Source organism: Eleutherodactylus coqui, chromosome 1, assembly GCF_035609145.1.
Source record: "Eleutherodactylus coqui strain aEleCoq1 chromosome 1, aEleCoq1.hap1, whole genome shotgun sequence".
In the NCBI taxonomy this organism is placed as follows: Eukaryota; Metazoa; Chordata; class Amphibia; order Anura; family Eleutherodactylidae; genus Eleutherodactylus; species Eleutherodactylus coqui.
In genome coordinates, this window is record NC_089837.1 from 150,103,092 (window position 1) to 150,119,278 (window position 16,187).

At 39.5% G+C, this 16,187-nt stretch overlaps 1 protein-coding gene across 1 annotated transcript in view; it reads left to right on the forward strand.

The window, feature by feature from the left end:
* Nucleotides 1-15,057, forward strand: part of LOC136610918 (D-beta-hydroxybutyrate dehydrogenase, mitochondrial-like) — a 30,296-nt gene extending 15,239 nt beyond the window's left edge. Inside the window, exons 3-5 of the mRNA XM_066590112.1 lie at nt 1,840-1,981; nt 6,886-7,038; nt 13,598-15,057. Of these exons, the coding sequence (XP_066446209.1) occupies nt 1,840-1,981; nt 6,886-7,038; nt 13,598-14,064 (762 nt within the window). The 3' untranslated portion in view covers nt 14,065-15,057. The remainder of the gene's footprint in view (nt 1-1,839; nt 1,982-6,885; nt 7,039-13,597) is intronic.
* The last annotated feature ends 1,130 nt before the right edge of the window (nt 15,058-16,187 follow it).

Sequence of the window (16,187 nt, forward strand, 5' to 3'; positions counted from 1 at the left end):
GTGTTTCCCATTGTTTACAATGCGAACCCTCGCATTGCACTTGCGTGCGCCTAGCATGTAGTGTGATGCTGCTGCTGGCCCCATTTTAAACAATGGGTGATGCAATGCGAGGGTATGCCGAAGATAGGCCATGGCGCCATTTTTTTCCTGCATCTAAATTGCTCATGTGTATGACGCCATTCAAAAGAATGGGGTTCATTTCCATGCAAGATTTGTGTATCTTGCAACGCACAAATCTCGCCCGTGTGAAGCTAGTCTTAGGGATGCAAGTAATTTGGGGGAATTTTTGTATTCGCTTTTCTAAAGCCATAACTTTTAAGTTTTCTGTTGCTATAGCCATGTGAGGACTTGTTTTTTGCATGGCGATCTGTAGTTTTTGTGGGCAGTTAATGGACCTGAAACACTGGACACAACTCGAGGACTGGTGTGGTACTGTTTTTTGGTAATATAACATTTTTTTTTAAATCTTGGACATCTCCTTTAAGTGACAAAGTCTCTTTAGTCATATTGTGATGTAGACATACCATGTTGTGCTGTGTCATACCATCGCATAACACTACTTCTAGGGTAGAATTCCTCTACTATACAACATACAATGGTATATGCCAGAGCTTCTTTTTTAGAAATTCATATGGAAGAATCTTCGTATGAAATCTGAGGCATACAGTGGTACACTATGAACCAATAGATTGCATTTGGTATTGTTTTAAGTGCATAATACTTTACTCCTCGTTTTGACCAGTATGGTGCCCTATCACATGAACTTTTACATTGGCAGTTGAATGACATAAAGGCTCTTTAGAACTTCTTTCTAGGATTTATCCTTTCACCCTGATTTATAAATTAGAAACTGTCCTAAAGGCCCTTTTACATAATACAATCCACAGCTATTGGTAAAGGAGCATTGATCCACTAAGCAAGTTGATCAGCACTCGTTTATGCCTTTCACACATGGGAGAAGATTGGCTGTATGTGGCTGAACAATCATTAATATGATCCCATACAGCTAACATTGGTTGGTTGCACAACTCCCTGTTTACACTGTAACCAGTTAGGTGCATAAGAATGAGCTGATTAGCTAATAAACGAGTATTTGCTTATCCATCAACTGTTCATTTCCACTTTTATATAGCCTGATAATCAGGGAAACGAGCATTCGGGTGAAGATTTATGCCCACTTGTCAGCTGTTTAAAAGGCCCTTTACAAGGGCCAATGATCGGTTTAATGATCATTTGTAAGAACATGTGTTCCCAACCATTAGGCTTGTAAAGTAGGGAGCCAGGTAAAGTGAGAGAAGGTTGTAAGAGAAAGCTAAGGAGTAGAGAAGGAAGAGGAACATTCTCAGCCAAATGTGATTCTATAAGCTGCCAGCTAGTTACAGCAGACCCTTTACAACCCTGAAACTGGCTCAGTAGTGTCACGTTGTAGTAAGCTTTTGGGTCTCATTTCCTCTTAGCATCTATTTTTTCACTAAAATTGAAGAAGCCACCCAAGGTCTCTTGCCATTCCAAATAAAGCCATTTGTTTTTGGAAATTAGAGAATAGTATCCGCGTGACAGGGAGTGGGGGAGTTTGAAAAGTATATTTTTTTACAAGATCAACATTTTATATTAAATGATGTCACCCATCCAGGAAGGCTTACTCACAGATAAAATGCTCAAGTCAGTCCTTAAAGCTATGATGATATATATTAATACTCATGTAAGTACTAATGTGTTCATATCCAACTTCAGCAGCTTTTGCTTGTGCATCACAATGTAGTTTTTGTTTTAGAATGTGGTGTTCTCTTATGTATTATTATGTACTCATTATAGTCTTTTCAACATTTGTGTTTCCAGGATAGAAATGGTGAAGGTGCTCAGGAGCTAGAAACTTTTCACTGTAATCGAATGAAAGTGCTTCAGTTGAATGTGTGCAGTGAGGAAGAAGTTACACAAGCTGTTGAGCTTGTGAAGAAAAGTCTGGAAGGCTCTGATAAAGGTACATTCATATTCCCAATGCAAACACTTTATAGTGAATGCAGTAAGATCATGTTCTTTCATGTGATATTATGTAATTGAGGCCTCGGGCACACAGCACAACGATTTAGTGGAAGCACACAAGAACCGTGCTGCATTGTATTATGGAACCATACGAAACGTGCAGCCATGCAAAGCCGTATGTGCTGTATGAAACTGTTCTCAACTAGATGGAAGGGGTAGGAGCATGCCAAACTTTATGTTTGATCAGATTCAACAGCAGAAACCTCCACATACCGCTGTATGAAACTGTAGGCAAAAGGAAGGAGATGCAATAAATCCTCCTTCCATGGCAGACCTGTTATGGCATTGTTGAAAATGGAACATAATGCAGCCATATAATACTTGCATACTAATATAAACAAATGTCCCATCTAAATAGGATTTCAGCCGAAGGGCTCTTTCACACGAGCATATATCGGTGGCCGTTTTAACGGCCGGCCAATATACGCTATGATCTGATGCATTGGATTCCATCTAGCATATGCTCGGGGGTGGCGGCGGGGGGAGCGGGGAGGAGCGGGGACGAGAGAGATCTCTCTCCCCCCTCGCCCCCGCCGCCCCTGAGCATATGCTCGGCCGAGTATGCAGTTACTCGAGAACTGTCTTATCCGAGCGTGCTCGCTCATCTCTAATGTGGATCATGATAAACAGTTATCTAGTATACTTAACTGTACAATGGAAAAACTGTAACCACATTTGGCAATCTTGGATTGACTATTCCTTGAGACCCTACCTGCCTTCATCAGTATCATTTTCTCTATAGTTGCCCAGCTACCACTTTGTCTGTGAGGTTTTTGTCTTCGCCCTAGGTTTGCTTGGATGTTTTCAGTTGTATGCTATCCTCGTTTTGTCTCCCTAACCTCAGTATTTGGTCATTTATTTTTCTTTTCTATTTTTAAACAAAAGGTTCTTTACATGAATTGATAAAATGTCAATGTAACGGTGTTGATCCTCTAGTCTGGAACCCAATGGGAGAAGCAGCCATAGTGAGATATAAGCAGAGCTTGGTGCACAGGGTTGAAGATTAGGCACAATCAAGTCAGGTATAAACAGAGTTGGAGATCAGGTGTTGGAGATCAAGCGTAGTCAGATGTCACACTATCACTGACAAGAAAGTAGAAAGCTAAAATATAACTTTTAATATATTATTAAAAATTCATAGTGATAAAAAAAATATTAAATATCAATAATATTGACCAAAGTGCCTATCATGTGAGATCTGGAATACCTACAATCAGGTAGTAAAGAACCCTCCAAAATACAAAGAGCTCAACTCAGTAACGTAAAGATAACCATTATTGCATATAACCATCTCAAACTGAACAATGTTATGGACAGTATTATCTAATTTATTACTTTTGCCTCATTTTGACTTTCCAGGGCAACAAGGGACAGGTTTCAGTACAGGGGTGAATACCCTGTCTATGCCCAAAGGTATAGTAGGGAACATGAGGGTCAATTTTGTGCATTTTTATATGTTGGTTAATGTTATAGAGTTGAGCCCTAAGAGTAGGTCTTAAATGATAAGCACATTGGTCAACATTATGGATAAAAGGATTATTGATATTTATTTTTTTTCACCACTATGAGTTTTAATAAAAGTTATATTTTAGCTTTCTACTTATTTGTCACTGATGGTGGTCTAGTGTAAGTAGAAATAGAGTATAATTTTGGGAGTGACTTGCAGTCAGGTGTAAGAAGACTTCTGTGCACAAAGTTGAAGATTAGCCATAGTATAAGCAGAGTTCAGTACACAGAGTTTGGAGAGTAGAATAATAATGAGTACTAGGCAATAAACAGCCAGAATACTCAGGCACAGAAAATCCAAGGCGTAGTGTTTAAATAGAGCAACAACAACTGTGATTGGTCACAGAGCAGGTGGAGTGTATAGTTAAGCTCAAGATACACGAACCACAGAACTGAACTACTTTTGGAACAACAGAGCTTCGGACAGCATAATGGCAAGGCTACAAACTGAGTGGGAAAGATCAGGCTTTAAGTCCCGGCATGTTCAGTTCCTGGCACTACTCCCCCCTCTCAAAGAGCATTCTCTGGACAGTTACTGAACCAGGCTTGTCTGGGTAGTGACAGTGAAATTCCCTTATTAGCAGTGGAGGATTAATATTCCTCACCGGTACCCATGAGTTGTCTTCTGCACCATAGCCTTACTACTGAATCATGTACTGAAATTGGTTGCCAAAAATCCTAGAGCTCAGAATACTTTCCAAAATATATATTTGTTCTCACTGAACTAAAACTGGATCTGGTAGGGGTGAGTCACATCACAAGAATGGATTTTCCACAAAATGCTTGAAAAGAGAAGAGTGAAACAAAAGGTGAATCCTTAATCTGGAAGCTTTAAGCAAAAAGCTACAGGGTTAATTTGGGGCACAATCTCGAATGGTCCAGTGAATTTCTCATCCAGTTTGAGTGAAGGTACTTTAAGCTTTAAAGTTTTTTTGTGGAGCGTTATACCTTATCTCCTACCTTATTAGGACAAGATTTACAATGTCTATCTGCGGCTCTCTTCTATCAATCTTGGGCTTCAAGCAGAGTTTTGGTTAACTTTACTTGAAGTTCTTATGTGTACAGACTGACTAACCTACAACACGTTCATCAATGTTTTCCAACCTTAGCATAGGTAAAGCCACCCTTTTCTCAATATATGGCTATTTGTTTTTAAGAACTTGTTCAGACGAGCGCTGTTTTTGTGCACTATAGCCGCAAGAAAAGATTGCAGCTATAGTACTGTAAAAGACTTCGTGAATGGCCTACTTCAAGTTACTTGAAGTAGCCCTTCAGACGATCCGAGGTGCATGCCCTTCAAGGCTCCCATAGGACATGTCCTATCTTTCCATGCACCTCGGAGCCGATATGTGAGTTTGCACTCGCATGTCCAATCTTTTGCAGGTGTGAGAGTTTTGCTTGTGTAAAATTCCTTTGTATGAACGCTTCTATAACAAACCATTGGTTCTATTTAGATGCGATCTTTTTACGCGCCGCTAATGCACGCGGAACACGCTCCTGTGAATGAGCCCTAACAGATAGAGAGAGGAGCCCTGAAACATAGTTGCTGCTAGTGCAGTGTGGGGACATGTTCCCATGCTTATTGTACTGCTTTTTTAGAAACCTGGGTTTATGGACTTTGAGTACAAGGGTGAATTTACCTATGTTGATGCTGCAAAATTTTGATGATCCTTATATAAAGAATTGAAGAAGATATCTTTGTGTCACTGAAGTTATTGTATGCAGCACAGAGTTTATTCCTTTGGTACATGTTGAATGTGGAGTCAGTTAGCCTATCAATAATGGCATAAATTGAAGAAGATATAGGGAGTTTAGGAATCAAACTGGTATGAACCCTAAAAAAAGGACTCTGCAAGGTTATAAGCGAATTCCGCAGTAGGCAGGATGTCAAACTCAATTGTCCTGGAGATGGCTCCGTGAATACTGTTCAAAGTTTGGTTGGTACGCTCCGTCTGACCATTAGACTGTGGATGGAAGGCAGACAATTAGTTATTTCAATCCCCAAGAAGGCAAAAAAACTCTTCCAGAACTTAGAAGTCAACTGGACAGTCAGAAATCACATTGTCAGGTATGCTATGTAAGCAGATGGAATATTAACGCATTGAAGGAATTAAGGTGAGGTATGAGGTGTCTTGTTTCAAGTACTCTTCTGTCAAGATGAATCATGTCTCTGGACATCATTTTGGTATCTTGGCCACCAAATGAAACAAGATATTAGCTCTTTAGTCTTATGTACTCCCAGGTGACCTGCAGATGTAGAATCATGAGATCGACACAAAACCTCCAATTGAGCAGTCTTAGGACCAGAGACGATGACCAAAGGTCCAGACTTCATCGTTGAAAATGAAATGCATGTCTTTGGAAGTATTATCTATGAAAGGATCTCCATTATAATTATCTTTGATGCACTGTAGTATATCACTAGGAAAGGTGGCCCCCCAGCAAGTGCTTAGCAAGTAGAATAGCGGTCTCAAAAATATAATCTTGTGAGGTCTCCAAGCACATTCTAGACAAAGCTTTCCGTTACAGGATCCAGGTCTGTAAGAAATAATATTAAATCATCTTGCAAAAAATAAGGCCCAACGTGCCTGCCAGAAAGTCTCCTAGCTGATCTAGTAGACTCGATATTTCGGTGGTCAGTAAGAACTTGCACAGCTTAAAAATAGCCTTCAAGAAGATTTTTTTCATTCTATAAAGACCTGCTTGCAAGCAATTCCTTGTTTCCAATGTCATACTTTCTTTCAGATGGTGACATTTGGAAAGCAAAATAGCCATATGGATGAAGTAGCTGCTTATCTTCAACTCTTTGGGACGACACTGTCCCCATTGCTTAATTTAAAGCATCCAATTTAATAACAAATGGTGAACCAAGAGTACTGAAATGGCTAAGCAGGGCTGTTCTACGCTGTTTCTCTAATTCCTATAGAAGTGCATAGGAATTACAGAAACCGCACACCACAGTGAGCTATGCTGTTACAGCAGCTCCCAATTTACAGAAATAGCATAGCTCACCGTACTACACATATTCTGTAACTCCCATTCACTTCTATGGGAGTTACAGAAACTATAGAACAATCTGCTCAGCTGTTTTCGTAATTCCTGACCACCCTCAACCACCTCATACAGCCAAACCAGGGATGGCCATCCTCAGTTCTTGAGATAGGTATGGGTCCCATAAAAATCTGAGATAAAAATACCTAAATGTTACTTGTAAACTGATTCAGCAGTGGATTGAACTAGTACTAGAAATCTTGGGCACCATGTACAGTATGTTTCAAGGAGACAGGACCATACAGTTCATGTTCAGCATTATACAGTATTTCATCTCCTTTGCAGGCTTGTGGGGTCTGGTGAATAATGCTGGTATCTCTTCATTTGGAGAAGTAGAATTCACAAGCATAGACAGCTATAAAGAAATAGCAGAAGTGAACTTGTGGGGAATGATAAGAGTCACAAAAGCTTTCTTACCATTAATACGTCGAAGTAAAGGTAAGTTAAAACACACTATCACCAACAATAAGGAAGAGCAAAGCTGGTCATATTTAAAGGCTTTTAACTTAAATGCTTGTATTTTGGGCTGAAAATCATTTTTACGATAGGGTTTGGCTTCTGTAGCTTCCACATATCATGGTATATAGTAAACTGCAGACTCAGTTTCATTAGGAGATCTGTCAGTGAATCTAAATTCTTGGACCTGTGTAATGAGCGCCGATCGACGTGTGTTGACTAATTTTATTTCAAACCAGCCGAGAATCGACTTATTGGGACAAATGAACATTGTACTAGCAGGAAGATGTACAGTCGGTCAATGAATATATTATGCTCTTGAAAAATCAATGAACAAGCCTGTTGTTGGGAAAACATTTAGAGGAACATTCTTGCTTAATAATCGGGCTGTGTAAAAGGACCTTCAGTTTCTCCGTCCTCTCCTGCACATTATTATAAGCTAATTTATGACCACAACAAAGTTTTTGCAATGCATGTTTTTTCACAGGGAGCATTGCATGGCCTATATAAGACTCCTTCCCCATCTGGATTCATGCTGATGGCCTCTCACCTATCTAACCAAAATCCTACTGTATACTGATGAGGGACAAGATCCCAGAAACAGTTTTCTGTACAAGGTTATTCTAGCTTGGCTTACATCCATAGTGATGTTGCAAGGCCTATTAAAAGTTTGGACATTGACTCCTAAGGTAGTTACAAGAGTTTTAGAACACCTCTAGGTTTCCATTTATTTTTAAAACCAACAGAGTTCAAGTTCAGTAAATAACGTGAAACTGTTCAAAGGTTCAAAAGTAAGTTAAATATTATGACCTTTTAACCTGAAATGCAACAATAGTCTGAATGTATTATTTCAACCAAAGGACTTTTTTTCAGGGAACACATCAAGGACAGCTGCTCTGCAGCACAGAAGGCAAATTATGGTTTGAAACTGGATACAAACTATCCTTACAGACGTCGCAACTTTTGTAAATTACTTTTAAACCCCCTGATTCCATATAAACAGAACAGGGGGTCTTGGAAGTGATGATATGACCCCCACTAAGCTCTGATGAGCAAGCCTACATCCACAGAAGATCTGTGGATAGTTCTCCAAGATGTTTGGAGCAACCTTCCTGTCGAGTTCCTTCCAAAAATGTGCGCAAGTGTACCCGGAAAAATTGATGCTATTTTGAAGGCAAGGGGGATCTCCACCTTTTATGTTCGTTACAGGACTGATTTTAAATTTACAAGTTGCTTTATAATCTCATGGTGAGTCCTTTTATGAATCATAGAACAGTAGAGTTGGAAGGGTCCTGCAGGGTCATCTGGTCCAACCCCTTGCGCAATGCAGAATTGACTAAATCATCCCAGACAGATATTTGTCCAGCCTTTGTTTGAAGACTTCAATTGAAGGAGAACTCACCACCTCTCGTGGTAACCTGTTCCACTCATTGATCGCCCTAATTGTCAAAAAGTTATTTCTAATATCTAATCTGTGTCTCTTCCCTTTCAATTCCATCCCATTGCTTCTTGTCTTTCTATTCTTTCTATTCTTGCTATTAAGTCTCCTCCAAGCCCTCTTTTTTGTAAACATTCCCAGATCCTTTAACTGTTCCTCATAGGGCATGGTTTGCAGACCGCTCACCATCCTGGTAACTCTTCTCTGAACTTGCAGCAGTTTGTTGATGTGTTTTTTTTAAAGTGGGGTGCCCAGAACTGGACACAATATTCCAGATGAGGTCTGACTAAGGAAGAGTAGATAATTACCTCATGTGATTTAGACTCTATGCTACTCTTAATACATCCCAGAATTGTGTTTGCCTTTTTTGCTGCTACATCGCACTGTTGACTAATGTTCAGTCTCTGATCTACTAGTATACCCAAGTTGTTTTTTTTGCATGTGCTGCTTAGCCCAATGTTATGAGATACTTTGTTAAATGCTTTACTAAAGTCAAGATATACTATACCACATTTTCCTGATCAACCCAATCAGTGATTCTGTCATACAAGGAAATTAGACAAGTCTGGCATGACTTGTTACAAACCTATACTGGCTGTAGTTAATTATTCCATTTTCATCCAAGTTCTTGCATACATGCTATTTAATCATTTATTTAAAGATCTTATCTGGTAGAGAAGTCAGGCTCACAGGCCTATAGTTTCCTGGGTCCACCTTTTTCCCGTTTTTGAAGATGGGGGCAACATTTGCCATTCTCTAACCTTTCAGGACTTGTCCTGTTCTTCAGGAATTTTCAAAGATTACGGTGAGTGGTTCAGCAATTACGTCTGCTGCTTCCTTCAGTACCCTAGGATGTAATTCATCTGGACCTGGAGACTTAGATTCATTTAAATTATCTAAGTGTTCCCTCACCACCCCTATGCTTATAGATAGCTTGGATTATTTTTTCCCCAATAGCACAGGGAAGAAACATGTTTTTTACTTTTTAGCATGTATTTAAGTTCTGTGTTCATCTATCTTGGTGTTACCATGCAGGGCGGCGCTGGGTCCCGCGGCCGGCGCGCGCCGCTCCGATGTCGGCTCCGGCGTCCCGGAGCTCGGCAGTCGGGGCTCTCCCGGCGGTGTGGGGCAGCCAGCGTGCGGCGTCGTGGGCGTGTCCGCCCGTAGGGTGCCGCCCGCTCTCCCCCACCTTCCATATGCAACAGTGGGGGAGTCAGCTCCTCCCACTCTCCACCCCTGGGCGGAGGCTTGAAGTTAAAAGGCTGGCAGTGACCTGAGCTCACTGCCAGTTATTGGTTCTGTTAGCCTCTAGTCAGGTCTGTCTCAGTCTGTTCTAGTTGCTAGTCAGTGTCCTTCCAGTTTGCCTGTGAGCTCTATCTCCAGCCCTGCTCTGCCTTTTAAGTTCTGTTGGTCTGTTCCACCTGCCTCTTCTGTCGGCACTCTGTCCCCCGTTAGTTAGTTCCACCTAGGTAGTCGCCAGGTCCCTAGCCAGTGCAGGGACCGCCGCCCAGTTGTCCGCCTGGGGTTAGCCAGGGCCGAGGCAAGTAGGCAGGGACAGTGGGGTGCGGGAAGTTCAGGGCACCCCACCTGGCGCTTGGGGGGCAGAGTGCCGTAACACTTGGTCTCTTTAAATGCTTCCCATTCTTCCTCCTTTAGATTGCTAATGATTGTGCTTTGAGAACCTCATTTCTCATTATTTCCCAATCTACTTCCTACCCTCTTTCTAAGTTCATTAAAACCTGTCTTTCTGAATTCCAACTTTTAAGTCTGAGTTCTCTCAGGTCTCCCTCCCCTTGTTATCGAAAATTCAATGATGACATGATCACTGCCTCCTAATGTACCAACCACCCTTACTTCCTCAACCATTTCCTCCCTGTTGCTAAGAAATAGGTCCAAGATAGCAGATCCCCTTGTTTTCTCTTCTACTTTTTTGGAAGATAAAGTTGTCAGCAAGACCGGATAAGAATTTGTTGGATCCATTACGTTTGCCTGAGAGAGATTCCTAACAAATGCCTAGATAGTGATAATGGGAGATTTTAACTATGTCGTAATGTTTTGAAAACTGGACCATCTGATATAGAAAGAGTTCATCCATATCATCTGCTTGTCCAGGTGGCCTATAGTAAATGCCTACAACGGTGTCCTTTCTGTTGTTCTCTCCTTGTATTTTTACCCAAACAGTTTCTACAGAACTCCCATGCTCTGAAGCTTGAATCTCCGTAGAAATGTATGCTTTCCTAACAAACAACACAATACCTCCTCCTCTTTTATTAGGCCTGTTTCTTATAAATAAGTTGTATCCTTTAAGCCTTGTATTCCAATCATGTGTATCATCCCACCAAGTTTCCGTGATGCCTATGACATCATATTTCTCTATTCTCTTCCTGTGCTAGTAGCTCCAATTCTCCTTGTTTGTTTCCCATTCTCTGTGCCTTTGTGTAGAAACATTTTAGTTTGATCGGTGTCTCTTATTTTCTTTCCACTTCTAATAGCAAAGTTGTTAATTGCATTAATTTGCTGTATTTTTTTTGCCCTACCTTTCACTTCACTTCCCATATTGTTCTAGTTTAAAGCTCTCCTGATGAGTGTAGCAAGGCGCCCACCAAATATATGCTTTTCTGTCTTTTGTGAGGTGCAACCTGTCTCTAGCAAGGAGTTATGAAACTGACCTGTTTTTTTGTTAGAAACAGACAAAAGAGGTGTACAATACATTCAGTAAAAGCAGTGACTGACTCAGACTGAAAGTGTATTTTAATCATCTCCGCTTGAAGTAAAAAGGTGGTGGGTGTAAGACCTTTTAGTATAAAGGGCATGCTTTCGTCACAATCCTGTCTCCCCATAATAGAACTGTGACTGAACTAAAGTATTTTAAGCCTCTAAGTTTCAGTCTTTGTAGGATTACATTATTTATAGGTGCTCTTAAATTAATTACAAAAGGAAGTTGTGAATTCATAAGAGAATATACAATTGGCCAACATATTTGCGGGTACAACTTTTGTTAGCGTATTTAAAAATGAGATAGCAGTGTGAAACCACTTAGTGAACTGCTTTATACTGAATATAAATGTGTACTGTACACTATGTAACCAGAGGTACTATCAACACATTTCCTTATATTCTATGTCCATGATTAGCCTTTCCATGAACATGATCCACTTATTCCTCTGCTGCAGGAGTCTCCCAGAACGTTTCCCTTTTGAATAAACAACCAGTGTTGATTGTTTCTTGCTTCATAGGTTCTCATGTGATACTGGTGTTACGAAAAGCTGCAGACGAAAAAACTTTTACCCCCACTCTATGCTACTGTGCATATTATGTACATGTGTACCTGTGTAATGGTTTTGGTTCTAAATAACGTTGAAAGTGTGTATTTATTTTGTAACAAGTCGGTATGTCTAACTTTACATGGAACAACTCAAAAATAGCTTAGGGTTGTCTTAAGAAGGCAACCCATTTCCATATGCCTTAACTGGACACTTGGACATCACAGGAGAGGGTCATCAGCTTAGGACCCCATTTATTAGCCAGACTGGAGAACCACTAGGAAAAGGAGGTCTATGGAAGACGGAGCACACAGCAGTCTGAAGAGTCCTATTTTCAAACTGCTCTCAATCTTCATTGGTGGACAGCACGGAAACCAGCATAAGGGGGAGGTATTAGATACCCAGATCAGGGTAATAATAATAGATCAAGAAAGTATTGATAGAAAATACCACCACCAAAATGAAAAAATGCAAACGAAAAAAGGCAAAAATTTTTTATATATATATATATATATATATATATCGCAAACCTTCATGATATGAAACAATACAGATTACTTTTTTTTTCCCCATTTCACCCCTAAGTACAAAGTGCTCACTCATTAGGGATCTCCGCTCAATAATTGATGCCACAAATAGATATAATTTATAATATATAGCCAGATATGATCAGTTATCAAAAAATAATACCAAATTGTAATGGATCCAATCTTAGATTGAAAAGGCTCCCAACTACACATGATTTTACCCCACCACTTCAGGTAGCAATAGATGGTGAGGAGAACTATAATATATTCATATAATGTACTAAGTGTGCTTGCACTGCGAATATTCCAATCTTTTGGCCATACCAGCCTTGACTGTCTCATTTTCAGGAGATGCAACTCAAAAATGGTAGATCTGATGTTACAATGAAACCACATATATCAATATCGCCATACCATATGATATCCCAACTACTGCTTGTTCCATGTTATAATACTAGACAAACAGTATATATTTGTGGGGTCGGCCTTTTTGGGACAGTTACTCTGTTCTTCTAAATATTATAGTTTGGCTCATTATAGGGTGCAGTCTGTTTTTTTTTTGTTTGTTTTTTTTAGGTAATTTGAGTATACATTTCTGTGAATTTATGATGGCACGGATTGGCATTACCAGTGGTTCTTAAGGAAACCAAGGAAATGGAATGAAGGGATAAAAATGGTAATTTTTGGGTGAAAACATTGCAGAGTAGTCTGAAATAGTGACTAATAACCTTTTTTGGCCTTTTAATATGAACTTTTTATTTGCAGGATAATCTGTTTAAATGGGTTGTGGCACTTATTATCACTGACGACCTATCCACTGGATCAGGCGCTTAAAATTCCTGCCGATCAGCTGATTGTCTGACACAGACAATCAAATGTCAGTACAGTGGGGCTGGATGTCCGCATCGTGGACAAGGACGGAAGTATAATAGGCGCTTTACCCTTATGCAGACATCTGCCCCACTGGTCCAGACCAGAAGTGTAATAGATGGCTTCACTCTCATTGATTTCAATGTGATTCAAGCCACCTATTACACTTCCACCTGACCACTGATGTGGACTGTCATTGCAGTGAGCCTGGACAATCAGCAGGGATCTTAAGCAGCAGATTCCCACCTGAAGATAGGTCACCAATAGTAACAAATGGCAAAACGCCTTTAAGGACAGAGAGGACAACACTGCTCACAGTAATCTATTGACGCATTTAATGGAACTATGTGTGATTGCCTTGTCAAATAGAAACAAATGCTGATTAAGAGGGTAAATAGTTTTTCATTTGTGACAAAAAATATATTTTTTTATATCCCTCTCAGGTCGAGTGGTCTGCGTGGCAAGCATGCTTGGAAGATTTGGTAATTCATCTCGATCTAGCTACTGTGTTTCCAAATATGGAGTAGAAGCCTTTTCAGACTGCCTAAGACAAGAAATGTACAAGTGGGAAGTGAAAGTCATTACCATTGAGCCTGGAAACTTTGTAGCTGCTACTGGCATATTTACCAAAGAAGGGGTGGAAAAGAGTGGTCAAGCTATGTGGGAACAAGCTTCAGAGAGCATACGGGCTGATTATGGTAAAATTAATTTTTCTAATCAGGTTGCCAGAATGAAAGCCTTTATCAGCTCAGGTGTAAAGGACGTATCTCCTGTTATTAATGCAATCACAGATGCTCTGAGGTCTAAATATCCATACGCTCGATACAATCCAATGGACACCTACTGCTGGGTAAAGCTTCAGATTATGACTCACCTACCTACCGCCATTGCAGAACGCATTTATGTTTAATGAAGAGAGACTGTAAGACAGAGGTAATGAAGCGACAAGTATTTAGGTATGAAATGCAAGCTGCTGCCACAAACAGAAACCTCTATTCTTTTGAGGTACTACCTTATGACATTTGTCGTCTTAGCCTTGTCATTCAGCATTGATGTAATGTTGTAGGTATAAATATTCTACTACTTGATTAAAAGCAGTGTTCCCCAACTCCAGTCCTCAGGGACCGCCAACAGGTCATGTTTTCAGGATTTCCTCAGTATTGCACAGGTGATGTAATTATTGTCAGTGCCTCAGACATTGCCACAGGTGTCTTACCATAGGATATCCTGAAAACATGACCTGTTGGTGGTCCCTGAGGACTGGAGTTGGGGACCCCTGATCTAAAAGATCTAGATCTACTGGAGAGGTATTTGAAGGAAAACAATAACATATAAAATGCAATGTATCACTGTTAAAAATATTTAATTGTAAAACTTCAATTCTCTCCAGCTACAGCAGCTACCTTGTAAGATATGTGTCTATATCTTCACTGAGGCTGTCTATCCAAAGTATGTTGTGGGGGGGCCAATTAAACTGGGAAATGTGAAATTGTGAATGATGCTCCATGAAGCCATTAGTGGGACCACAACAAGTGACACACAAGTTCTCATGTGCAAACAAAGTAACACTTTCGGGGTTCTAAAATACACTTACTAATTATCCCTACAAACAGAATGACTGGGATCTTTTTTTTTTCTTCTACACTTACATAGAAGGTATAGCACGGGGGACCTGTTTGATTTTTTTCCCCCTCAGAAGAATCTTGAGCCATATAATTTATACAACATAAATGACCGTGTGTTTTTTAACAAATGTTGATGTCTTTTATTGAAAATAAATATGTTGAAAAAAGCGCTGAAATTCACTACAAGTAACTAACTGGATTTTTAATGTACCTCTGTTCCTGGAGTTTCTTATGATGTTCGTTGTTACTGAACCGACAGCCACTTGATTGTGCTGAAATATAAACTTATTATACCGCATATATTTATCTTTTGTTATTCGGGCTTTAGTAGACCGTTATTCATTTTGGACACCATATGTATTTCATATCTTTGTGGGTTATATAAAGCATTATTAGGAAAACAAAGTAAATATTAATTTACACACAGTTGAGCACTGCACGATTCCTAGGACCCACCATAATAATCGTTTTGAAACTTGTCTTTTTGTAAGTGTAAATGAAAGGGGTTTTTTTTTGAGGAGGAACACAACAGAATTTAATATATTCTTTATTTGTTCATTATGGGTATGGGAGGGGGAACACAACAAAAATAGGACTTACAAGAAACTCAACTTCAAGTGTTTCAATACTTCCAATTACGCCATGCTCTAAATGCCCGGTTTACCTCCACTTCAATTCAAATTTTGAAATACCCTATAATAGGTATATTTAAATCCCAAGGACCTAAAGGTTTAATATCAACACTGTGTATGCACTTAATAATCTCAATTCAAGATAGATGACAGTCCCTTATTCTCTCATTAACAGCCAAAGAATGGTCAGATGTAGTAGAATCCCATTAGCATGCATCCCCTGCAATTAATAATAAATAAATACAGCTCTATATTATGCACCAATACCAACATAGGGGTTGCCCTAACAAATGAAAAAAAATATGTGGTTCTTGGCTGGACTCACATTCCTCGCTTCATTGATTGAAAAAAAACACAGCAAAAGTAATCAAAAAAGCTGTATGTACCACAATATGGTACACATGGTAATAAAACTACAGCTCCTCATGCAAAAAACAATCCCTAACAGAGCTCAGTCCATGGAAAAATAAAAAAGTTATGGGACTTTGAATGCACCAATTAAAAAAAAAATCATCCAAAATTTAAAAAAACAAAAAAAAAGTTATAATATTGGTATTGTCATAATAATAATTAACTCTGTAAAAAACTGTTGCAGAATTCATGTGTTTTCTCTCCCTGCCCTCAAAAAATAAGTTTTACAATGCATTATATGTACACAAAAATGGCACCAATAAAAACTACAGTTTGCCACGTAAAGAAAAAACACATTCCATATGGCTATGTTAAAGGAAAAATAAAAAAGTTATGGCTTTTGAAAAGTGGAGATACAAATCCCC